This window comes from Semicossyphus pulcher, unplaced genomic scaffold (genome assembly GCF_022749685.1).
Source record: "Semicossyphus pulcher isolate SPU_LCO1_2020_fin unplaced genomic scaffold, fSemPul1.0.p SCAF_13, whole genome shotgun sequence".
Lineage (NCBI taxonomy): Eukaryota > Metazoa > Chordata > Actinopteri > Labriformes > Labridae > Semicossyphus > Semicossyphus pulcher.
Window position 1 is genome coordinate 26,884,145 of NW_027211637.1, and position 26,733 is coordinate 26,910,877.

The following is a 26,733-nucleotide window of genomic DNA, read 5'->3' on the forward strand; positions in this document are numbered from 1 at the left end:
ACTCCCGACTCCCCCGGCCTTCACACACACTTTTTTTACTCTCACACGCAGTCCCGCCGGCTTGCTGAGTCTGACCAGAGAGGATGGCTGCGCACATGTGGAGAATGAATGGGCTCTGGAGAAGGATGGCTGGAGTCCTGCTGCTCTGTGCTCTGTTGCTCAGCAGTGAGTACGCTCTCTTCTGATTGTTGTATATTCTTTTGCATATTTTATTCTCTCGCTCTTTTCTTAGAACGTAGACTTTATATTGTAAGTGTTGAATTGAACTATCCTCACTGTTCTTTTGTGTTTGTCTCTAGAGTCTCTAACATTATACAAGGCTAAATGCTTACATCAGTATGTTTACATCAACAGTTGCTTTATACAAACTAGAAGGGGGGGTTTGCTTTGATGTGTTCCACCATGAGGCTTCACACAGAGGCATGGTTAGCGGCATGCTGGCTGCAGACACAAAGAGTCTGCTCAGGAGTGGAAAGTTGCAGTTGAGAATAATTATGCTTTACATCCTGCAGTGCATCTGGGCGGGGCTAATGTGTGTTTAAATGTGTGTGGAAGGATTCAAACCACACACACAGCGTTAAAACACATATTTTTATATTAAAAAAACATAACTTTAGTCCTTTTTTATTGCACGCTGCTGTATTTCCTGTAGATTTCCAAACAGTAAGCGTGTGTGCGTGTGTGAACCATGTTTTACTATTGTGCGGGCAAAAAACCCCACTGAATTGTGGGGTCCCGCCTTCCTTCTTGGGACTAGATGCATGTCCCCTTAATGTAAATCATGTTTAAGGTAAAGTGGTCATTATAGTTAAGGTAAGAGCAAGTCTCCAGGATATAAATTTTAGTCATTGTATGGTCCCCTGAAGTGATGTGTGTGTGTGTGTTTCAAGTATTCCGCATGTTGGGGGGACACACGAACATTGTGGGGACCTGCCTTCCTTTTGGTTACTGTAGTAGTGTTTATGGTTAAGGTGAGAATAAGTCTCTAGGAAATGTATATCAATCTGTTGTCCTCTGAAGTGATGTAAACACAACTGTGTGTGCGTGTGTTTCAAATATTCCACATGTTGTGGGGACACGCGAACATTGTGGGGACCCGCCTTCCTTTTGGTTACTGTAGTAGTGTTTATGGTTAAGGTGAGAATAAGTCTCTAGGAAACAAATGTATGTCAATCTATTGTCCTCTGAAGTGAGGTAAACACGACTGTGTGCTGAATCTGTTGGACACAAACAATGTGGGGACCCACTTTCCTTTCAAATAGTTTGAGGTTTGGTGAAGGTAGTCGTGGTTATGGTTAAGGTAAGTGTCTAGGAAATTAATTTCAGTCATAGTATGGTCCCCTGAAGTGATGTAAACACAACTGTGTGTGCGTGTTTTTCATATTCTGCATGTTGAGGGGGAAAAAAATCTGTTTACACACGAGCATTGTTGGGACCCGCCTTCCTTTTGGGTACAAATAGTTTAAGGTTTGGTTAAGATAGTAGTGGTTATGGTTAAGTCTCTAGGAAACAAATGCATGTCAATGTATGGTCCCCTAAAGGGATGTTAACGGGACTGCGTGTGTGTGTGTATGTGCACTCTCTGGGCACTCCAAATCAGTCTGAGGCCTGATACTAATTGCAGGGTGATGTATGGCTTGGACGGTGTTGCAGCCTCGCTGCTTGTAAAGCAGGACTGCTTCTACTTCAGTCCTGTGTGACGAGTCCTGCAGGACCATTAGGCTCCGCCATCTATGGGCACAGGGGCGGTAAATGTTTGCAGTGTCCTTGGGAAGACGAGGAGGAGTATTCCAGACTGATGAAAATAACTAAGGGCTTATTTAAAAAGGGAAAAAGATCATGAGGTGGCGGAACATGTTGGTAGTTTGCACAATAAAAAGGAACACCACATACCGTCTGCATCAGCAGCTTAACAGATGGTAATTAGATTTACATGGAAATCTAATTACTCGGGGTGTTCCCCGCCAAGAAATAAAAGCCACCATACAAGGACAACATCTTAAGTCACAGCTAATTATGAACCATGTATTTTTTTGTTTATTACTGCTAATGGATTACAGCTATTCTACTATCTCATTATCTCTATAATTAGGGTTTTGTTCGCCGTCATAGTTGTGCCATATTTGCATATTGCAGCAGCAGTTTAATGATCTGCTTATCTTACACTGGAACGAATTTCTTGCCTCCGTTTTAGGTTTTAGCAGATAGCTTCTGATTTCTACTTTAAGCATATCACATGGGTGTTGCCTCAACTCTTCTGACCCGTCCTCATTCTTCACCACATCCAACAGAAGTCCTCCGTTCACACCCGCCTGCCACATGCTTGACACTTGTGTCCAACTGGCATTGCGGTGTGAATTTTCAGAGGCACGATCACACGTGGCTTCAAAAAGCAAAAATGGAAAACCGTCTCACTTAAATATATGCGACGTTTTATTGCGTCCACATCCTGTTCTGCGTCGACCGTCTGCGGCTATTTCTGTGGTTGATTCTGACACACTTTGCGTCACGAGCCAAGTCACAAGACACAATCTTTGTCCTTAATGACTCTTTTCACAATATAGGACTATGTTGCTGCAGCGGTCTACGGGTCAAAGGTGTGGCACCTGATGACCTCAGCATTCAGTCAAAGAGGCAGACTTTTTTAATGTTTCATGCTCCATTGTGGACGTCTGGAACCACATAAAGAAGACTCTGTCAAGTTACTCTATCCTGATTAATGCGGAGGCGTTTTACTGCTGCAGCCTTGTTGTGTCTCGCTCTCAGTGTGGAATCTTTGTGTATCAGGAGGCTTAATCAATGCAGCATCACATTCGGTGGCGGTGATGTAATGAGGGTGAATCGGCGAGGCGGCTGATCCGCGGTTTGTTCTAAAAACATGCTTTGTGGTGTTTGTGCAAAACAGAAGAGCTTCACCATGAACTCTTTTTCCTTTATCTAACACACTAAGACTGATGAGACCAGAAAACTCTTTTGCAAAGGCCTTTGACTTACAACTCAACCAGCATCGTATTTATGGAGTCCGAATGTTGCTTAGAGAAAGCAAATAAATAACCCAAGCAAGATAATGTGATATCACAGGTGGGGCAGAAGAAGTATTGTACAGGTGATGGGGTTGGGTGTCGTTTAAATGTATTTATTCCTGGTTATGCCAAAAGATTCAGGGTCTTGTTAATTCCTTTTTTAGATTTGAAAATGGTAAAATAAATGTCAAATATTTAAAGCTAAAAATAACTTAAAGCTAAGTTTAAGCTAACTATACACCCAAGAAGGAAATCTACACGGCTCCTCTTGGAGCCCTGTCAGACGTACTCATGTCTTCAATAAGAATAAGTAGTACGTAACCAAGAGACAATGTTGGTACCAAACACATAATATCATATAATGTCGTAAATTTTGGTTGCTACCTTTTTCGGTCTCTTTGGCGGCACCTATGGCGATAAACTGTAATTGCGGGAGCACACTTACCAGATATCCAGACAGTGCTGCATGTGTGACGTCCACGGTTGGCTCCGGTTGTAACTCTTGATTTTCCTCACTGACGGTCGCTTTCCTTTTCAGACTGTTTGCTTCATCTGAGCGTCCAATTTGTTTGTTTTTCTTTGGATTTTCACTTATTTCTGAAGTTGTATCTGTAGTCATCCATCTTTGTTTGTTCAGCCATAGTAGATTACTGTTTACTGCAACACTTGCAGAGACCGGAAAAGCAGCCTCTTAGCTCCGCCTACCCTCTCTGGCAGACCAACCACTGCTGGCTGATGGAAAACGCGTCACTAACTGGGCGCCACTTGTGATTTGTCTGCGAAAGTCACCACAGACACCCAGTCTGTAAAACTGCAAACGCAAAGGCTTTCATCAGTGGGCCATAGGCTCAATCACCGTTGTGTTGCCTCATAACAGACATTTTAATGAAATCTTTGAGATTATCACTGTAACTGTGCTGTAGGCTGCAGCTAAAATCACTGAAAGGAGCAACTTTAATGACCTTTGTAGCTCAGTTTAGATTTTAGAAGCACTGATAAACATGATGAGTGGATGGAAGAAGGAGGACAGGATGAGAGCCTTTCCTGCACTTCATTAGTCAATGTGTTCATCAGAGCAAACATCCTCGTCATATATAAGCAGCCCGATCAAGCCAACTCCTCTGCACACAGATTTACTTTATGCCCCAACTTCCAATGGCTGTCATTCAGAAGTTATGCAGGCGTGCAAATATGTAGCGCTGAAATGGGCATGGACTGCGATGTAGGATGATGTCATTCAGCGCCTCTTGGAGCATGTTATAAACTCTCTCTCTCGCGCTCAAGATTTGAGAGGGGAAAACCCAAGCTTTAAATGTGCTCCAGAGAGCGAGAGAAAAAACATCTTGTCTTTTTCAATCCAGCTTTTCATCTCTGCTGAATGTTTCTTTTGCAAAGTCAGGGCCTCGGGCGGAGCTGAACGAGCTGTGACAATTGCTGTTAGAATCCGACCACATTAAACCAAGACATTCGCTCGTGGTTGGGAGATTCCAAATGTAGTGTGCATGTGTCGCTTTTGCACGACTGCAGAGGAATCAATTCTCTGGACGTGTCTTTTGTTTTAACAGACACAAAAGTGGTCCTTAATGATGCCATGCAAGTCTGCAGTGTCGCACAAACTGAAGTGATTGAAATCAAAAAGAAAAGAGACACAGAAAGTGAGAAATACCCAAGATTTGAACTTTGCAAAGGACAGTTAAGGCTTCCCAAACAGCAGAAAAATGCGTCATATCTCCCTGCGCACAGATGGACCAAACTTTATTGCTCAGACAGCAGCTTTGTTCTGCCAACGTAAACATGGGCAGAATGTTGCCACTCTCTTTCTCATGGCCCCTCGGCTGTTGACCAGCATTCTTTCTGTCCCAAGATGTGATGGTGAAGTTTGATTCACGTCATCTGCAGGAGGGCGTGGGTCTCTTTACGTAAGCCTTTGGCAGATAGCGGTCTTATGTCAGTCCGGGGTGTGTGTGTGTGTGTCCACTCGGGCCCAGAGTTATGGCTGAGGAGCCACGTGAGCTCGCTAAGTAATTAAACCTGGAGCCTGTGTTCTGTCAAAGTGCCAGTTTGCTTCAGCGATTTCTGCATGTGAGCGAGCCAGGTCAGGCTGCAGCTGAAATCATTAAAGCATTCGAACAAACAGCGGCTAACTCCTCCGCTAAACCCCCGTCAGAATCATCAAAACACCGGGAGGACTTTTTAAGATGTTTTTCCCTCTGAATTATCTCCATTTGAAGCCAAAAGAAAACACATTAATGGTAAGAAAACAAAGCCACTGTCGCCGCTCACTAAATGATCATCCAGGAAAAGGGGTTGACTCGGAGAAATGGATCGTCTAGCAACAATATTTACCTTGTGCAACAGTCTTAATGAGAAGCAGACGCTGTGTTAGCATTCAAATCTTCCTTTTCCAATTACTGCTGTTCTGGTGAGCTTATTGTTCCTTGTTCCCCTGGCACCCTGCTGCACTTTTACAGCTGTTGCTTTTTACCAGCGTAGAGAAACAAAAAAGGAAAAACACAAAGACCTCTCCTCTAGTTTCTCCTTCTTCTTTCAGCCCAAAAAATTTGGCGGGACAAGCAGCAGTGAGGCGGAGAAACTCCAGATATGGCTGCTCGGATTGAAATCACCCCCGTGCTCCGCTAATGAGAAGCCCCGAGATTATAGTGTGAAATCCAAAACAAGAACTTGGACGCCCTCTCTGCCGCGTGTGTCATCTGTGCTTTTTCATGCTGGCTCAAAGCTGAAACGGCTCGGCGATCCTTTGCACGCTGATTGATCCAAGGTTACGGTGATGTAAGGCCAAACACCCGCAGGAAAACAATGGGAGCTTATAGCACGGAGCGTATGCAGGGCTTTCTTTATGGAGGGGTATACTGTTTACCCTGGGGAATAAAAGCACTTAATGGGCCTTTGGACTGCCAGAGTAATTGCTCCTGGTAATTAATGTTCAGTAAAAGGCCTGTCGTGGAAGCCGTATTTTAGACGCCCTAATTGAAAACATAAGCCTGTTTGCTGCTCTTGAAGCTCCTCAGTTTGGACACCTAATTCATTAGTACTGTAGATATAAACAAACAGTACGCACGTTTCTGTGCAGGTTTTTCCCTCCTCAAGACAAAGCTGCAGAGTTGAGCCATACCTGGAACGCTATCAGGCTATTATTCCCAACCGTCCTCTCCCACTCTGGCTCCGCCGCCTCAATCGTGTCAGAGCCGGATTGTTCAGGGCTATAGGTTTCGATATCTTTTTACAACCTCTCCCCACTCAGCCTCGTGTAAAAACAGCAGCTGGAATCCGTCCACGGCCATCTGCGGCTGCAGCCCGGCGCTGGTTCTGACACAGAGAGAGGAGGAGAGCGGCGAGCTCATGAGGCTTCTAAAAGCAGCTGCTGCTTCCAGATATCTAATCCGCTAACAAACTGGATGGACTGTTTTGGAAACACAGGTTTTAGGTTTCACTGCCCTGCCGAAACTATTTTAATGAGTAAATTAGAGGTTAAATAAAAAACATGGTTAGTAGCTGCTCAATCATGTTACCTTCTCTCTTTGGTTTCTCAGCCTTTTGTTTTACCAACGATGTATCAGTGCAGCAAGAAGGAAGGATTCAAGTTTAAAGTCAAGTGAAAATCAAGTGTTTAACCTTGTGAACATGTGGTGTTCTTCATGTGCTACAAGACACATCAGGGACAACATCAGCAGTCATCTCCATGGCTGGGCCTGTCTGCTTTTAAACTGCAGTGTACCAAGGACAGGCTGAACAACACGTTTTCAGATTGGCAGGTTTGTGACATCACAAACTTAAGGAGCCAATCCCGTTAATGGATGTGGTAGGGCTGAGCGATATGACCAAAATCCAATATCATGACATAGGATTTTTCATATCTCAATAACAATATGATATATCATGTTTTCTGGTTATTTAACAAATAATCAGTCCATATAGAATAACCACATGGTAAAGCCTATTTTTAATAATCCTGAGTGAATACTTGACAAAAAAAAAGTGCTGAGTTTCCGTTTTCACTTGAGCCTGAGTCCTTTCCCGCACGTTAATGTCCATGTTAATAAACAGCGCCTCCCTCTATGGTTCGATCCAGGCTCACTCCCACGTGCAAGGATTAGAACGTAAAGAGTTGTTAATATGACAAAATAACAGTAAAGCAGTTCAGCTGCTGGTCACCATAGAGACAATATAGAAAAACACATACGATAGACAGTCTCATATTGTTTTGACGATTGTCATATTGCCGAGCCCTAGGACGGGGTGAAGCTATGCATATCACTATGTGCAGTCTATGGCAGCCACTTCTGCGATGCTCGAGCCAACTGTAACTGTCATCGTAATCTTTGAAAACTCACTACTGACTGCTAACATTAACGTTACTACTAATTACTACATTTCAAGCGAACTAAGTTTAACAAGTTGCCACAAAACGATGGCAGAGACGCGTTTTGTTTTCGCGACAGAGGGGGCGGTTGGAAATTTACACACTGGGCGGGGACTCTGCAGATTCTGGAATTTTTAATGAGGCAGAAGGAGGAGATGTCTTGGAAAGGTAATAAAAACATCAGACACAATTTATTATTTCAAGCAGAGCATTTGATATGTCTTAAAACATGACTGCAGCTGGGCTTTAAGTCAAAGTAACATTGAAATAAATCAAGCCACGACAGAGCAGAGGATGCACTCCATGCTGCACCCTCATGATAGCAGCTAGCATGGATGTAATCCCACTCCAGGAGTGTGTGTCTGTATGTTATCTGCAGCTCGCAGCATGCTGACCTCCGTAGCTCCCAGAGGTCACCGCGTACCGTGTGCTGCGATAGCCACATCCTGTGCTCGGATGTGCATTGATAACATTCCACAAACCTGCTGGTAATTCCTTCACTTTTTTTTTTGAAACTATCTCATGTTTTGTTTGAAAACACCAGAGGCATGGGCAGGATGGAAAAAGTCAACTTCTGCCACCCGACTGTGCAGAAACCAAAATAGTTCTCACGTTCAGGTACCGGAGCGGGCGGCCTCCCTGCTTTTTATTTTCCATCCGATTGTCACTGCAGCAGCTCGCAGTAGCAAAGTGGAGTTACTGGAATACTGCACATATTTTATATCACAGCTGACGAGATGTTGGACTAAGGACCAAGATATTGTTTGTGTATAGGCTAATAAAGAACCCTGGAATCATACAGACAAAAGGACTGGCTCTTTCATAATTCTCTTAGTTTATTGATTATCAGATAAAATATTTTCCATTGATTAATTGTCTAAGTCATTTATGAAGCGAAGAGTCCCAGCCTTCGGCAGTCCCGCCCTCTTTACTGTGACGATTTGTTTTCTTTCTTTATTCATTGTGATTGAATACGTCTGGGTTTTAGACAGCGTTATGAGGACATAACTTTTTTTATATTTGATAGACTTAACGATTTATTGGACAGAATAGCCGTGGATTAATTGATAAAAGAAATACTTTTTGCCGCCTAAGCTTCATTTGTCCCTCCTAGTTGGCCGCTCACTAAGTCCATCCTCTCTTGAGCACGATACCCTTGAGGGTCTTTGAAAGTGAAGGAATTCCTGGCTTTAGCTGAAGAGGGGTTTCTCCTGTTAGGAAATGAAAAGAAAGGATTGATGGAGGACTTTAGGGTCTTCCATGGACATCTGGAGGCTGAGGATATGGATAAGCAATGGGAGGAGGGTGTGGCTGGTTACTGTATGACAGCCAAGGTGTTGTCTCTGTGGTCTGGGTGGAGGCTGAATGCAAATCCCAAGAGTTCGAGCTGACGTTTTTTCCCCTCACGCATGATGTCAGACGCTTCACAGCTCGACTGACAGTACAGCACATGTGCAGGGAGGGGAGGAGCTCCCTAAGGAGACTTACTGCAGCTGCTGTCCCCTGCTTGTACTCTGACTGCAGCCGTTTAATGTGTTTGCTTCTATTGCAATTTGCTCGCTTCTCCCCACCCTAAATCTTCAGTTCAGTTGGCTGGGATGAGAGGGGATGTGATGAACGACATTCTGACCCTTTATCTTAACTACACATGCACACACAGGGTCTATTTCTCTGCGGACGCTAATAACTGACACACGGTGGCAGGCAATAAAGGAAGGCAGCAATCAATGCACTCTTGCGGTTGCTGATGTCTCCGGACTTCATCCCTAAAATGTCTAACAATGGGAAAAAAAGACATGCTCTAGCCTGATCGGAAAAAAATCCTTGTAAAAGGGGAGATGGTGCACGGAAAAAACAAAGGTTAAAACCTAGATTTATTTCTGTAGTTCTGGCCGAATGTTCTGTGTGTCGAGATAACACACTACACAAATTGGGGAAATAGATCCCAGAACGCTGACACATCATCAAAAGCAGGTCCAAAGAAAGCATGAGCTGTCAAATAATCACAGAATAATAGTCAAAGATGTTTTCCTGCACTGGCCAGCCAAAACATTACAGGTGTTCTTCACGGGCTTTCTCGGACTCAGAAAGTAAAAGCAACTAATGAGCTTTAGAAATGCTGACGTCGCGCTACGTGCTGCAGGTTTGGACCTAAAACTACCGGCTTTTAAACAACCAGTTTAAAGCTCCTGTGTTTATGAGACTGACGGAAATTCATTCTGATTACTCTAGATCAGTGGTTTCCAACCTGGGGTCCAGGCCCACCTTAGGGCGGCGCCAAAGATGGCTGGGGGTGCATGAGGTTTTGTCTGCACCGAGATTGTCAAGATTAGATTTTGTGTTAAATAAAATTATTAAAAAACACTTACTTGATAATCAAAAGATTATCTATTGAAAAACACATTTTTTGGTACTCATCAAATATAGTAGCTACTTTGTAAGCCACACCTCTGTGAACTAAAGGCTGAGTGGTGTTAATTTTTGGCAATAAATATTTGCAATTAATCTCTTAATTGTTTTGGTGTACGTGTGTGCGGGATAGGGGGGCTCAGCCTTTCTTAGATACAAGCAAAATCAACACAAACCGAAAGTTCCTCACAGGAGCTTTAAGTGTCATTTATGAAAAAATAAGTATATTTTGTGTGTTTCTTCTGATCTTACCTTGACTGCAGCTATACTCTACCTCAGTGGTTCTGAAACTCACTCTCTAATTAACACCTTTGGACATTTCTTCTGTCAGTCTGACCAACATACATTTAGTAGAAACAAAAGTCTTTAAAATGAAGAACAGTGCAGCGCTGCAGCATCAGTGTCTGATTTGATAAAGAGCCGTCATACTGTTGGTTAATTTTGCATTGACATATGAATATTGAATTTAAAATGTGGCTTATACATTTACATTTGTATTGAAATTAATATAATATAATGATTTTAGGAATGGGGCTAGCGCTATTGCTTCACAGCTAGAAGGTCACTGGTTCAAACCCTGGTTTGGGAAAAGTGGGCCTTTCTGTGTGGCGTTTGCATGTTCTCCCCGTGCATGCGTGGGTTCTCTCCAGGGTCTCCGGCTTCCTCCCACAGTCCAAAGACATGCTCGTTAGGTTCATTGGTGACTCTAAATTGCTCATAGGTGTAAGTGTGAGGGCTGTCTCTGTCTCAGTGTGTCAGCCCTGTGATTGACTGGCGACCAGTCCAGGGTGTTACCCGCCTTTCGCCCAATGACAGATAGGCTCCAGCCCCCCGCGACCCTGAACAGGATAGGCGTTATTGATAATATTAGGAATAATCATTTAAAGTATTGGTCATATTAATACACTCATACATAAAAAAAAAACTCATGTACTTCCTGCAGATCTCCTAAGTATCCCCGTTTGTGAAAGACTGACCCACGTTCCCGAGCTGTGACACTGTACATATATCTTCATGGACTTTTGTGGGTGTGTCTGTTAGGGGGAATTTGAGGCTTTCCCCCGTGAGGAGGAGGGCTGAACCGCTCCTGTCTGGAAGACAACGGGACTAAATGTGGCTTCATCAACCTTAGAAATCTATCCCTGTCCAACATTTTTATGTGTTTGTGTCTCTCTCGGGCTTTTTATATGAACTATTCTAAGTCTGGAAAAGACCCTGGAATTCAAGCAGTCAGTGATGAAGGTCAATCAAGGTTTGTCAACTCAGTGATGACCTTTCTTAATCCATTTCTCCGTATATATAATCCACTGTTGTGAAGTTCTTGACAACCTTCCAAGGGATTAGCATTGCTTTATTTATCTACCTGATATCTCAGATGTTTAAGGAGATGCTTACATTCCCTCGTAGGTTAAAATAAAGTTTGTGACGTGATTTGGTCAGCACGTAGAGAAGCAAGCAAGTAGCTGCAACACTTTCCAGCTGCATGTCAAAAAAACCGCCTGTGGTCATGTAAACCTTCACAGACAGAGCAAAGTAAATGTCAGGGGCTACTTGTGCTACTTATGTTAGCATTTGAAACATCCATCAATTTACATTTGTCATCTGCGGGTGAAATATCTGCCTTTGTCTTGCTTTGTAATTGCCGTTGATTCGTCCAACCACAGGTGAAAAAAATGCTTCGTTCTAACTCGCTCTGCATCCTTGGCCGACATCACATCCTCTTTTTAACCGAGGATTTCGTTCTTTACATCTGGCACCGCTACACACCACACGCACCACACACCACGTCAAAGACACAGAACACCCAGGCTGAGAGCGCTGAGGAGGACAGCCAGGGCAGGAAATCCACATGATGTAGTTCAAGAGCAGGATGAACCCAGAGGTTACGTTGACTGCAGCCTCGGCTTTGTGCCGTCTTAACCCATCAAAGACTCTCCAGAGAGAGAGAGCACGCTTGTGTTTATGGAGTGAGAGTGTTATGTATGTTCCTCTGTGTTTGTGTTGAGTCTGGCGGTCCTTAGGCTTCATGTTGATGCTGAGGGGCCTTGCTGGAAACTCACAGAGATTTCTCACACTGCTGTCTGAGGTGTCTGTATCTGCACTGATAGAGTGTTGCTGTGTTTAACCTTTTGACATAGTGCTCAGAGGTTTGGCCAACGCGCTCTTACTCCTCCATGGCCCTAAACTTCACAATATGATGATCTAGGGACCACTAGTGTCACTTGCTCCACGGTCAAGTTAGCTATGATAATCGCAAGCCTGCATAAACAAATCTTTGGATTTTTCTACATGCATCAATTACTAGCATAAAATGGTTAATGTGATCAAGTTTGGTTACGTTTAGGCACCAATACTTGTAACGTTTATAGTTAAACATTATAGTTTTGGTTTAAACAATTACTAACCTATGTTACTTACAAACATTATGGAAGTAACACACTGTGTATGACCTAAATAACAAATTTACGTTCTGTAAAAGACGTCAACTTCTTCAGTAAAGTAAACATTTGTGTCAGTTGGGAATCGAATCCCGGTCTTCTGGTTGAAAGTCCTGTGTTTGTTTGACACAATGACTGTATATATAGATGGACAACGCGTCTCCATCTGCTCCCATTGTACAAAATTGATGCCAAAATAGCCCCTGTGATAGGCGCTGCCATCTTGCGATGGTGACGTCATATGGAGCCAGAGTCTGCGCAGTAGAGGTCGGCGGGTGAAGCGGTCGTAGCCACTTCCGCTAACCCAAACACACACCTAACTTACCGAAAAAGCAGCAAAGATCCTTCTCGCTGGCGTGTTTAACAGCAGAACAGCTTCTCTGTGTTGGTCTGAGGTTAACGTTCACAGGTATGGAAACTTCAATGACTGTAGTGATTGTTTTAGTTTCCTCTCAACGTTCATCCTCCACTCTGCTAATCTGGAACAGATCGTCTGCAGGAGCCGTATTTGTCAACAGAGCTGTCAATCATCATTTTTACAGCATCAAATAACTAATTAAAACTAAACGTGTCAGAAAAATGAACACTTGGACGTAAATCAGCATGATAAGAACTAACTATAATGACAGAAACCATGTTTGAGAAAAATTTATCGGGCGTGTATTTTGATTTTGTAGTTTGACTCATGTCCCATCTGTTAACATGGAGGAGGCGGGCTTTATGACCTATACTGCAGCCAGTCAGCAGGGGGCGATAGAGAGGGTTTGGCTTCACTTTTAGGGAGCTATCATGTCATCCATCTTTTTATAGAGTCTATGGTTTGACCCATCCATCAACCCCATCCGCCACCTCAAGCATACTTTCGTGCTCCTAATACGTCACATAAAACTTCAACACCACATCAAGACAATAAGCTAGAGCACAGCATCTAGCAACGACGCTATAGGGGTACATACAGCGCCATATTTTGACGAGTTGGGTCGCTGACCAAGCTGCTGTTTTGGAAAGCCTTTTGGAAAGTGACCGTTTGTTCTAAACGGCGTGGTGTTTATGTGCACATGTATCTGTATCCATTAGAATATGGGGGGAAAAAAGGTCTTTTTAAGTGTTTAGAAACAGAAGGACCCATTAATACAGTCTACTAAATGGAATAAGTCAAAGCTTTTAAACATAAATAATGAGGCTTTTCCCATCAACATTTATACTTTAAACTGTTTAGACAGTGAAGTGCTTTAAACACATTCCATAGATACCATTTCTCCTCATAAAATCTTTATACCCATGAGGCAATACTGGGTTTATTCAGTGGGTAAACATTTCTGTCACACATTATAGCTCTATTAAACATTGAAGCTCAAACCAAAGGGCAATTAGCTGAGTAGCACATATGAGAATTTATGCCCACTTTCACCAGTTAAAATGCAGCACACGACCAGTTTTGTTCAGCCAGTTGACGCCACAGTGGAGACGCACTGCATCTTACACAGCCTGGTCTACAATGGTTGACACAAAGGCTTGCTATCATGGTCGCCACTCGCCAGCTGGAAAGAATAACAGATTCTACACTACCTTTTGTGGTGTGCTAACATTCTTACAAAGAGCTTGGAACTTATTCCAGAGGGTGTTAAAGTCAAACATGTTTACAGGATTGCAAATTTGTATGTGGTGATTAACTAAATAACGGCGGTGGCGAACCAAACATGTTTCCCTCTGATTGCAGCATAGTTTTGGTTAGATCTTGAACTGTTTACACACTTTACTGGTTTCCTTCCATGCGGTGGAAAGTGGTGCCGGATGATTTGGATTACTCTGAACTGGTAATCATTTCACTGGTTTTGATGGGCAGTCTGATCCCCCGTAAACACATGGTGACACTGCTTTTGTTTTCAGCTGTGTAGTAGCAGTTGGAGCCAGGGGGGGTGGATTAAACTGGACTGTAAGGAGCTCTTTATTTGGGAGTAATAAAACAACACAGATGGATGCTTGCCCTATAAAAGGGCCGTCTAATAACATTATCTGATTGGCTTGATTGCCAGACATCATACGTTGTCATGGTATAAATCTGAGTTGGACTTCAAAAGGTAAACTAAGGAAAGCCATCCACCTAGGAAAACCTCGCATGAACTGGGAAAGCTTTCCAACTTTTCTTCACCTTCTTATGCCCCAAAGGTTTAACTCCACCCAACTTAATCCCAAGCTTATTACAGGAACGTGATCTCAGCCAGAGTATTGATGTGTAGTCAGCAGGCCTTGACCTTTTAACTGTTGTTGTAAGTTGTTTGGGCTGCAGAAAGGGAGTATTAGCCCCAATGTGATTACTAATTAATTAGAGCCCCTGAGAACATGCCAAATTGGTTTGGCATCTTTGGGTTGGGCAGGAGGTTTGGTTCGCCGGACCAAGCTGTTTAAATACAGCCTTTGGCCTGACCCCATTGATACAAGCATTCCACTGGGTGCTATGTCAACCCTTGATACCCTATATCACCTTTGTTTCCCCATCGACTAGTGTTTACATACCGTTGAACCTCTGTTTTCCAAAGTTCCTTCCTCTACCGTTTGGGTCAGGGCATTGTTGAGGTTATAGTTATGTGTAGCAGAGAGCCATTAGACATTATGCTGAACCTGCTGGATAAAGGTTGGGCTGAACCCATCAAATCTCCCCCTGGTTGTTTGAATTTGTCATCTTGATAGTATTGACTGACACTAACCCCAGACGCAGGCACAGTGCCCTTGCGTAAGTGTTGTGTGGGGACAGCACTTAAAGCTTCAGAAGAGGCTATGAACGCTCAGAAAGGCAAATAAGGTACTTTAAAAACCGACGAGATTGCTGCAAATTTCCATCAATAATTGTGCTTTAAGAATTCTGTCCGATGTCAATAAAATAATTCATTCATAAATCCAAAGCAGAAGACTTCAAAGAGTATTGATTCATCAGAATAAAGTGTTGAAATCTCACATGGTCTACCTTCTTTGCAGATGAGGTAATGTGTCAAGACGATGCACAAGCAGACCCCACAGACGCACCTGCTGCCGATCCAGCTGCAGACCCTGGTGCCGGTAGGAACCTTGAGAAGTTATTACAAAATTCTGTTGTTGTTTTTTTTTTTATTACATTGCTATGCATGTGCTTCTAAGAGAGGCTTCAGTTGTTCATATTCACAAGGTGGCGATTTTATGGCGTTACGCTCAGTGTGGGAGTGTGGTATAATGTGGTACTGCTGTGTTCCAGGTCTGCAGATTGTACATGCATGAAGAATCTGACAGTAGTTTATGTTTTTGCAGATTCTTTATTGATCAGAAACTGAAAAGGCAATTGATGGTAAAATGCATAAGAGACATACGGTCATATTTCAAGTTAAGACTACATACTGTATATGCTTACCCATTAGCTACCATTAGAAAACAGCTAAAGTTAGCAGTCAACCACTTTCAAGCTAACATTAACATTTGATAGTGTTACATGATACGATAAGCTAGCTAACTAACTAACTCACAAGCTAACTAACTAGCTAGCTAACAGTTAAGTGAAAATTGGGTTATATTTCAAGGTTAAACGATGTTATTGATAATTCTTTAACTACTGACAGCTTAGACACAACAGCTAACATTAGCATCCAACCAACCGCTAGCTAACATTTGATAGTGTTACCTGATATGATAGGAGAGATGTCAATTCTAACTAGCCAACTAAGTAACTAGTTAATGGTAAAGCAAAAATTAGGTTATATTTCAAGGTTAAACAAAACAATTGATAATTCTTTAGCAACTGAGAGCTTAGACATTAGCATTCAACCAACTGCTAGCTAATATTATTGTTAGGTAAGAATGTTGTCTTTCTTATTGTGTCATTTAACACTGTTAAATGTTAGCTTGTTTTCTAACGGTAGCTAATGGGATTTCAATTACGTTTTACTTTCAAATATGGACTTTCAACGTGGTAAACACAGTTCGACACTATAACAGCATTTATTTATTCCACACTGAGCATTACATCACAGGAAAATGGCTGCTGTGTTAATATGGTGAACGTAACATGACAAGTGAAACCTTTCCAGTGTGTGTCTGTGTTAAACAGCATTCCCCCTGTACTTTATTCTCAGTGACAGACGCTTCAGCTGCCAGTGCAGCTCCAGGCGCCTCAGCTGCCCCAGATGCAGGTGCTGCACCCACTGATGCTGCTGCTGCTGCAAAATCTGCTGCTTCTGCTGCTCCTGGAGCTAGCGGGATTCCAGCCACCATTGTAACTGTTGTAACTGTATCCAATCCTGATGGAAGCATCTCAGTGACGGATTCTCCCGCTGCTCCTGTGGCTCCGGAGGTGACCACCATTCTTAAAACGGTGGTGGTGAGTATCTGTACCATGTTCAGATGGTGCATCTCTACTTCTTAAATTGGATCTGGAGGCGATCGGCATAAAATCAAACAACTCACTTAAATAAACATGTCAGTTTTAATGCCATTTGATATTTGAACATCTGTTTCTGTACAAGATACCACTGCAGTGTTGAAGGAACATGTGTTTACTATGGAAGCCTGATGTTTTGTTACCTGGGTTTCTTTCTCCACAGCCTGTTGTAAAGTGTGTAGGAAAGGATGACATCCCAGAAAGTGACGCTATCAAGGTTTCAGTGGAAACAACTGACTGTGTGAGTATGAGTTAACCTCTTATAGCTCTCACAATGTGACTTTTAAAGTACAGTATTCTCATAAGATAGCAATACATCGTCACCAAAGCAACAACCACCACCTTTACGTCATTCAGCTTGTTACAAAAGCCCTCCTTACCTTCCTACCAACAAGAGTCGACAACCAACAGCTGAGATTTTGACATGCACCATTTAAGACGACAGTGAAACTAGAGCTGAGCCAAATAACCTTTGAGTTCATTTTACTTATATGTGGCACCAAATATGAGGTTACTTTGTGTCTTTATTGTGCAAACAATTGAAATAGGTTAAAGTGGTAATCTCGAAGATCTCAGTTTCGTTCTCTTTGGCGCCACCTATGGCGATAAACTGTAGTTGTGGGAGCACACTTCCCAGATATCCAGACAGTGTCGCATGTGTGACGTCCACGGTTGGCTCCGGTTGTAACTCTTGATTTTCCTGGCTGACGGTCGCTTTCCTTTTCAGACTGTTTGTCTTCATCTGAGCGTCGAGTTTGTTTCTTTTTCTTTGGATTTTCACTTCTTGTTGAAGTTGTATCTGTAGTCATCCATCTTTTCTTTGTTTGTTCAGCCATAGTAGATTACTGTTTACTCGCAACACTTGCAGAGACCGGAAAAGCAGCCGCTTAGCTCCGCCTACCCTCTCTGGCAGACCGACCACTGCTGGCTGATGGAAAACGCGTCACTAACTAGGCGCCGCTTGTGATTTTCTCCACAAAAGTCACACCGGACACCCAGTCTGTAATACTGCAAATGCATAGGCTTTCATCAGTGGGCCATAGGCTCAGTCACCATTGCATTACCTCATTCGGTGATAGATAGAGACTTAACAGACATTTATTTAAATGAAAATCTTCAAGATTATCACTTTAAAGAGCCAAACTTTACGCAGTGCAATAAAAAAAATGTTTGCAAGCAAAACAACTGATACTGTAATTACAAATGTAGTAATGCAAATCAAACATTGTTGCTTTGAATGTTACCAGATGTCACTCTAATTAACATTGGCCACTAGAGATGTGTCTCATGACGTTAAGCAGAGCTCCAACTCACAAGATTTAGCTCAGCGATAAGCAACATTTTTGCAAACAAAATTCTTTCACTTACATTAATACATCCTTCATCGTTTATTTATTCTGCTTACAATTTAACTGAATTGATTTCAGCGTTTGATTGCATGAGAAAGACACAAAAGTCACCTCCTATCCCTACACCATGTGTCCAGAGAAAATGGCTTACTCCACTAAGAGGAAAAAGATGAATGTGTTTTAAAGAGCTACAGTTGGAAATATGGCTCTGATAAAGACGCGTCTTTTCTCAGACATTCCTCAGGCGTTGTAAATCTTGGGACCGCGTTCCCGGCTGGAGACAAATGAAGAGACGGGCTGATGTTTCCTCCCTCGCTCCGGGGTCCTTAAGACAAAAGGAGAAGCAAGGATGTGGCTTTATTGTCTGGGTTTTTATATCACAGTTTTCAGGTTTTATTTCACATCAAAGTACTCCAAACTTTCGTTAGTATCTGAACTGTCTTGGTTATCCATCTCCCTGTTGCATCATGATTGCGTGCACAGTTAGATAACGCCTGAAAGCACGACAAACACATGATGTTTAAATTGTACAGTATGTCAATCCAGGTGCACGGAGCAAAAGCAGCAGGTCAGATCCCAGTTCGCATATTTTAGTGAGCCTCTATATGGGCCTTTACTGTATCATCCACAGAGCCAGCACCATCTGCAGAAGTCATCTGTCCAACTCAACCTGAAGCTAAACATGGACTACAGTGCCAGAAGCCTCAGCCAGCTCACGATTATTTCAAAATACATGCAGAAAAAAACAAGATTATTCTCCTCAGGAAAGAGTGAGAGAATGGCGTGAAAGACCTGTATCAGTGGAACAAATGTAATAAAGAAAAGATGCTCTGAAGTAGTGGAAAATAAGCAGAGGTTTGGTTAATACCTCTGTAAATCCCCCAGTCATCAGTGATTATATAAGACACTGTCTAATATGACAAAATAAGAAACACACATTGCTCTCCTTGCTCGCACATTATTCCATTATCATATAAAGTCTGTTTTGTTTTACATGTTTTTATTTAAACACAAACCTGCTGTAAATCATCTGAACTCCAAGCGTGAGGCCACATAAGGTGAAGCAGGATTCCTGAGATTATCATGTTATGGGTCACAAGTGACACGCAAACAGATGGAGAAGAGAATAGGTTCCAGTGGGGTGATTTTTGCCGGAGATTCTTCCTCCCCGCCTCAAATATTTGGATGTTAGAGCAGAGTCCAGCTGCGGGCCCACTCCCTACTTACTGAGGATTCGGGGGTTTGCTCATAGTGGTCTTCTGGGAACACTGAGAGCTGTCTGGATCACATTACACAGAATGAAAACAGTGTTCCCAAAGTCTCAAAGCCTGAAGTTGTGCAACGAGGTGATATCATAGTTCAGGGCTAAGGTGGGAAAACGGAAGGTGTGGTCAGCAAGTTTTCCATCCAACTTGCATTTTGTCTCCATTACGCACACACAGGCCTACGTGCGTTGATGGTCAGTAGGGAAATACTCAGGAATATGCATTTGATCGTCGGGCCCCTGTTATCACCCAAAAGAGATAAAATGGTGGAAGGAGCTGTAAATGTGTACTTTGCAAGGATTTCGTCAGCAGTTTTGTGAGTTAGTACAAGTATGTGTTTCCCCTTTTGACAAACAAATCCTCTCTTTTATAGGAAGCGACTAAACGCATTATTCAGGAGAACCCTGCAGGCTGGTGCAACAAGGACAACTGTAACCTAGAAATCTCCCAAGACGGCAAAACAATCAAGATGGCCAGCGATGATGGTGGGTGTTGTTGGAAATCAACATTACATGATAACATGCATGTGCATCTTTTTTGAGACACTTAAAGAGGGGGTATTATGCTGTTTCACATTTTAAGACATATATATATATTTTTACAATGTTGGATGTCCAGACTAAATGTGTGTGAAGTTTCAGATCTGTAGGTAAAAATATGTTGGAGTAATCCTCAGGCTTCTCAGTTCAGTCTGCAGGCTGCTGTGAACGCCAACACGCTGCACTTTGTGACATCACAACTGTAAATTATGCTAAGCTACTCCACAGGTATCACAGTGAAATATGAAGCATGAAATTAGCATAATACCCCCCCCCCCCCCTTTAGGGTTATAGCTCTTTTATGTTGCAGTAAAAATATTGGATTTAATAAAGGAAAGTAACTGATGTATGTCTGATATCAATTTCCCCTGCAGCTAAATTGAGCACCTTGGCTGACGCAGTCCAGAGTTCTGCTTTGAAAGACAAGGTAAGAGAGCACTAACTACCACCAGCTTGAATATGATGTTGTGTTAAAGGCCCAATAAAATCAGGAGCAGTCATTGCAAGGCCTTAAAACTTCATAATGCTGCGTGTCCACTAACGCAGCTTTTTGCGCTGGCAGCGCCCATGACCTCAATTTCAGAGCGCTTCTCGCCGGCGCTTACTGTTGCTAGGTTACAAGAGTTGTCTGAAGGCGCTTCCGCTTTCCTCGGTAGTTCAGGAAAATGTCCTTTTAATTAAAGCAATTATTAATCATACAGAGGAATTTAAAACCAAGAAGTCATAAGACAATGTAAAGAAATTGTGTCCTGGCATTAGCAGACGCTCTACACCTGGAAAGTGTACCCTTGAAAAAACGAAAGGATTAGCTTCTCCTCCGCCATTGTTGTTGACAAAGGTAGGTGTGTCTGTGTGGGAGAAGTGACACTGACGAGCAGGGCGGTGTTCCAAAAGTTGAACTGTTTTCAAATGAGAGCGCTGTGAGCTTAGTGATAAAAAACGGCTGACGCTAAGGGCGTCTTTTGCGCTAGGACGCTGAGCACTGAAAAGCATTGGTTTTGAAAAGAAAAAAGGGGGTTCCAGTGCAAAAGTGGCGTTAGTGGACACGCAGCCTAAGTCATGCTCCAAATCTGAAATACAATACATAGTAATTCTCTACAGTTCAGCATGTATTAAATACTGTTTTTCAAGGTATACTGTTTTAGCCGCTTCAATAAAAAAGATAAAAATATTTTACCACTTTAAACTGCAACTCATTGTTACTTTTGCGTTACCTTGCAATACTTTTGCTTTCTCTCTCAATACATATTCCATTATCTTGCAGGACATTTTGCGTTACCTCACAACACCTTTGCGTTACCTTGCAGGCTCGCAATACATTTCCTCCAAAGCCGGACAATCCAGTAACAAAAAGTGACCCTCAGTGGAAAACAATCAAATAAAAAACAAAAAAAACATTTGCCTAAATCATAAAACTGACACTGTAAAATCCATGACCCCTCGGGGGCTCCGTACATTGTCAATTAAATGCCACTAATAAAAAGGGAAAGGTCTTGTATAAATTGTAAAACTACTATCATTCTAGAGTTGCATTTTATTCAACTCACATAAGTCTGGGCTACTACTTCCAATAAAACAATCCACTGGTTTCTCTTTTCTTTCTATCTGAAGGATTTTCATGTGTTAAAATGTACACACATCTTATCCTCATCTCTTCCACTGTTTTGCAGCTGGGTGTGACAAAGGTTGAGACCCCGTCCTCCTCCAGTTCCTCTGTTTTTGCGGGGATATTGGTCAGCGGTCTGCTTGCTGCCATTGGAATCACTGCAGGTTACTTCAAATGCCAACGCAGGGGTGACGCCAAGGGAGTGAGGCTGGTAAGCACATTTTCTCTGCTGTACTGTATGATGCCTCTGTGGACCTCATTTACTTACTTTGTTTATTACATGTTAATACTGCAGGAGTTGCCTATCAGCGGCAAAATCATTGCACTGATTTTTCCTTTTCCACTGGAAAATCTGCCGCTGAAAAACTGTTGACCTTTAACATTTCTTTTTTACTTAATTACTACATTTTTTATGGCTAATCTGAGCGACCTTACATATGACCTGAAGGTGTTTTATCATAAATCTGTAACTGTTTCACCCTGTGTTTGTGGGTTTCTACAATAACATCCCTCATTACAGATTCAGTTACACTGTGCGCAGCCTTTCTCGGGCACAGTTCATGTTTTACTACATCTAAAATCAAAACAGCACTGTTTCCTTCCCTCGGAGAAAATCGCTGCCAAGGTTTTAATTAGAGAATGTTGCTGGCCGGCTATCACAGAGAATACACAGAGAAAACAGAGAGAGTGTGCGTTATCCAAAGACCCACGCCCTCTCCCTCTCTGCAGCCTTACTCATGTGCAGAGCTCACCGTTTCATCTAGCAGCCAGACGCAGCTGTATCACATGATGAAGACCACATTAGACGATATGTTTGTGTGTTTAGGATTAATAGGGCAAGGGTGTGGGGCGTTAATGGATGCATTAGTGTTCAGATGTGTCTTCATGTGCAGGACAGACCTATGAGCAATAGCTGTTTTTTTTAGCATGCTTTACATTAATATCAGAGCTAGTTCACGACAAGCAACAACTCCTCTTCCACCTATCTGCATATAACCTTTGGACTCAACCTCAGTGTTAATTCTCCTGCCCGCTCCTGATTCAACACATATAAAGTACAGATACAAAACGTAAGGTTGCTCATTTTTCCATAACTTTAAAGTGGTAATCTCGAAGATCTCAGTTTTGTTCTCTTTGGCGCCACCTGTGGCGATAAGCAGTAATTGCGGGAGCACACTTCCCAGATATCCAGACAGTGTCGCATGTGTGGCGTCCACGGTTGGCTCCGGTTGTATCTCTTGATTTTCCTCGTTGACGGTCGCTTTCCTTTTTAGTTTGCTTCATCTGAGCGTCGAGTTTGTTTCTTTGGCTTTTCACTTATTGTTGAAGTTGTATTTGTAGTCATCCATCTTTTCTTTGTTTGTTCAGCCATAGTAGATTACTGTTTACTCGCAACACTTGCAGAGACCGGAAAAGCAGCCGCTTAGCTCCGCCTACCCTCTCTGGCAGACCAACCACTGCTGGCTGATGGAAAACGCGTCACTAACTGGGCGCCGCTTGTGATTTTTTCCCCGAAAGTCTCCACAGACACCCAGTCTGTAATACTGCAAATGCAAAGGCTTTCATCAGTGGGCCATCGGCTCAATCACCATTGTGTTACCTCATTCGGTGATAGATAGAGACTTAACAGACATTTATTTACATGAAAATCTTTGAGATTAGCACCAATTACTCTGAAAACACCTATTTAGTACCAGTTCATTAAAACCTGTATATTTTCAGATGGATACTGACGTAATAACATTGTAGGAAATAAAAATAAAACTTATAAATAAAAGGCCAAAAGGAATCTATAGAAGGTACCAAAGAAGAAGAAATTATGGAGGAAGGGCATTTGGAGGTCCTCCCAGTCAAATATAAATTAATTAATTATTTTGTGTTGTATTTGCAGGCAGAGGAGGCCTATCCAGTAGACCAGGAGAACCAGGGGAACACTCTTGTGTCCGTGGCCCCGCTCAACCCCCCGCCAGACACCCTGGAGAAACCCAGTGTGAACGGAGAGTCCCCGGAGGCAGCGAAGACTGAGCCGACTCCCCCTCCCACCAATGGCACCTCCACCACCAAGACAGCAGACACCGAGCTGTGAAACAGTCTACAAATAACTGCAGCCCAGGAACTACCCCCATAAACACACACTCTCACTCTCTCTCTCACACACACACACACACACACACACATACACACACATATACAAACATGGCTAAGCACCTACCTTCTGAAGCACCAGAGACTCCAGTGGACATCAACGCTTCTCTTGTTACAGTCCCCATGTTGCCTCCTCCCTTGGCTTCGTGCCTCCATAAACACCAGGAGAAGTAGTCTGATGATGACGACGGTGGCGGTGATGAATGATGTTGATGATGATGAAGGCTCATTCCCTGGGTTGTTGAGGCTGGGAATAAGGAACGGCGGGAGATGGGCAGGTCTGGGTGGGAAGAGCGTTAGCATTAATCAGCACTGGTTCCCATCATGACTGCAGCCATGTGTCTGCGTGTCATCAGGTTTAAAGCTCCAACCAATCCTCTACCAGCAGAAGCACACAAATTAAAATGCTCCTTGGTTTATTGTAAGGCCATGACAGACACAGAGGAAATAAATCACACTGCCTTGAATTCTGTTTACAAACTTCTCAGAGAGGAAATCCATTGGGCTCTTATTTGTCTGGCTGAGTCATAGACTGTATATAAGAAGTGGATGCAGCATCTGCCTTAAACTTGCATTCCATTTTTATTACCTCAGTAAACATTTTCCTAATGAGTTTAGAGTCTCAGTTAATAGTTTGAAGTCTACTTCAAGGCAGCATGATGTTCAATATCTAAATTATGCTCCCATTTAGAGTAAAATGGACGATAAAGCAGGCTGTGCTACAGGGCGTGGCTACATGTGATTGACAGATCTTTACCACGGCAACCAGGATAAAGACGTAACAGTGCGTATCAGCCCTGACATCCAAATATGGTCATTTCTGACTCCTAAAAACCAAGATGGCGATGTCCAAGGCTCCAAAAAATAAAGTTCACAAACTAATGGGTGAGGTCACGGTGGCTTTGACCCCTTCTTATATACAGCCTATGGATTAAGTTACTGATATTGTCGTGAGAATGTATGTATGTTTGCTGCTTTTAAATTCTGCATCTGTACTGTGCATGGACTGCGTGTATATTCATACATGCATCTACGCTTGCTTAGTAAACGTGTGATGGTGCGGACCCACTGCATGCTTTGAGCAGCGAACCACCCGCTTGCAATACACAATGAATGGGGGGTGAATTTTCAGCCGCGTCGGTTCGCGTTCAGTGGGTACGCCCCGCGAGTGGTTGATGGTAAGATTGTGATCCAAGGATGTGAGCGAGTATGAATAATGACTTTGCATGTGACATTCGCCATGAAAAATGTACAATGTTTGTAAAATACCTTGACAACGAGACGGCTCACCAAGCTGCAATTGTTGTATTGAAGCTTTAATGCTTTCTTGAAGAGGTGGTGCGGCAAGGGATTTCCCCATTCACTGCTGACTGGGGTGAACTCATTTACAAAGCCTACAGGACTCTTCACAGTGCCTTTATAGTCTCTATACTGAAAAATCAAGAGACCGAAAGGCTTTAGCTCAGTCCATCTATTTGTCAGTGTTAATCTCTTTTCAATATACTGTATATGCTCTTTTTACTATCACTGTTCTATTGAGCAGTTTGTATAATACGGTGACTTTTTTTGTTGTGTTTTTTTTAATGTACCGACACGTTATGTCCCACCTTATTTGCCAAAAAAATAGATTTCAAAGTTCATGTTCTACTAAAACGTGTGTTTCTGTGGCACCTTTGTAAACTCTGAACCAGGTCATATAACACAAAGAAAGGAGAATCTAGTGGCACAACTCTTTTCCGTAGACTTTTCAGATAAAGTTTCGCCTTATTTACTTTATTCTCAACGTTTAGACTTTGCTCTCAAAATGCCAAAAAAAACACTCGATCTCCTCGTGTTTCAACATAACTTAAAATTTTTGCAAGTGAACCTCTTCTGCAAGTTTTTATAGACTTTAAAACCCTCCAAATTTGATTTTAAATAGTTGTCGGTCATGAAAGTTGTTATACAGACAGATACAATTGTATGTCGTCTGCATAGCTATAAAATTGTCCATGCATAATTTGGTCGCAGTGGCGGCATTTACAGTAAAAACAGTGGGCCAAGAATGGAGCCTTGTGGAACACCGTATAGATTGTGATATTCTTGGCGCTAATACTCTTTTGTAGAATGAATGCAAAAAGGAAAACAGATGTTTTTACTGGAGCAAAGAAACATTCTGATATATAAATGGGATGTCTCACATTGATTTCTTCTTTCAGTCCATTCTGTATCTTTACATTGCTAACATTCCAATGTGACTGTTTCATTTTACTAGCACCCTGTGATTTGAATTGGACTTAACATGGAAAAATAAAGAAATAACTTTTTATGAATTGTTTTCAGCCTCATTTTATTCCAAGAAAACTCATCAATCATATAAGAGTGAGTGGAAAGGCAGACAGGGTTTATAACCACAGAATCATGCTAGTGTACGTACACGCACACATGCATACATCTCCTCTCTCACACGCTGAACTTAAACACAGCCCATATGGTCCCACAGCTGGTTTGCATGAGCAGTAGTAATGACATCACTTCACACTGTTTTGTCTTCACAGTTTGGGTGTGGCAGCGAAAACATCCACCAGCTGTCTTCTGTAAACGCCACAAGACATGTTAAAGAGCATCAGTCGCTCCAGACTATATCATTCAGCGTGTACGCTTTCCGTCACCATTCACTGTATGTGACAGTGGAACTCGTTTATTTCCCATCCATCCTTACACACACCCTACTTTCATCACAAGATCAAGTCCCATGTGAATTCCTCCTCTGAACTGTCCCCGTCCACACCCTACAAGGAAAATATTTCCTCAAGGCCACTGAGCAGAACAGTCCTGTTATCGCTCTGTGCTGTAACCATAAAGCCGTCATAAAAAGCACATACCGGACATAAATATATGGGGTCGAATGTGGTCATCTATAATCGGAGAGTGGACAACTGCTGCACGGTGCAAATTTATACGGTGTAAATCCCAGAGGATGTGAACATTCCTGTATGTAAAACACACTCAGACATCTCTGTTAGCTGCAACCTATTTGACCTTGAACTCTGTGAGGTGAATCTAAGCTTTGATTTATTCTAAACACAGAAATTAAAGCAACCAACAGACTCCGTCCATGTGAGAACAGATCAAAAGAGGCAAGTGACAAAGTACAAATACTTGTAGCTGTATACTAAAGTAGAGTATACAGG

General features: G+C 42.6%; 1 protein-coding gene across 1 annotated transcript; it reads left to right on the forward strand.

The window, feature by feature from the left end:
- Positions 1 to 24,307, forward strand: cd34 (CD34 molecule). The gene is made up of 8 exons (XM_069659656.1): positions 1 to 165; positions 15,228 to 15,308; positions 16,352 to 16,596; positions 16,820 to 16,897; positions 19,644 to 19,755; positions 20,184 to 20,236; positions 21,480 to 21,626; positions 23,307 to 24,307. The coding sequence occupies exons 1-8, from the start codon at positions 84 to 86 to the stop codon at positions 23,499 to 23,501; spliced, it is 993 nt and encodes a 330-aa protein (XP_069515757.1). The 5' UTR covers positions 1 to 83; the 3' UTR covers positions 23,502 to 24,307.
- The last annotated feature ends 2,426 nt before the right edge of the window (positions 24,308 to 26,733 follow it).

Coding starts and splice junctions, on each gene's coding strand:
- cd34 (XM_069659656.1), top strand. CDS start 84: ATGGCTGCGCACATGTGGAGAATGAATGGGCTCTGGAGAAGGATGGCT. Junction 20,237..21,479: donor GTTCTGCTTTGAAAGACAAG/GTAAGAGAGCAC, acceptor ACTGTTTTGCAG/CTGGGTGTGACAAAGGTTGA. Junction 21,627..23,306: donor ACGCCAAGGGAGTGAGGCTG/GTAAGCACATTT, acceptor TTGTATTTGCAG/GCAGAGGAGGCCTATCCAGT.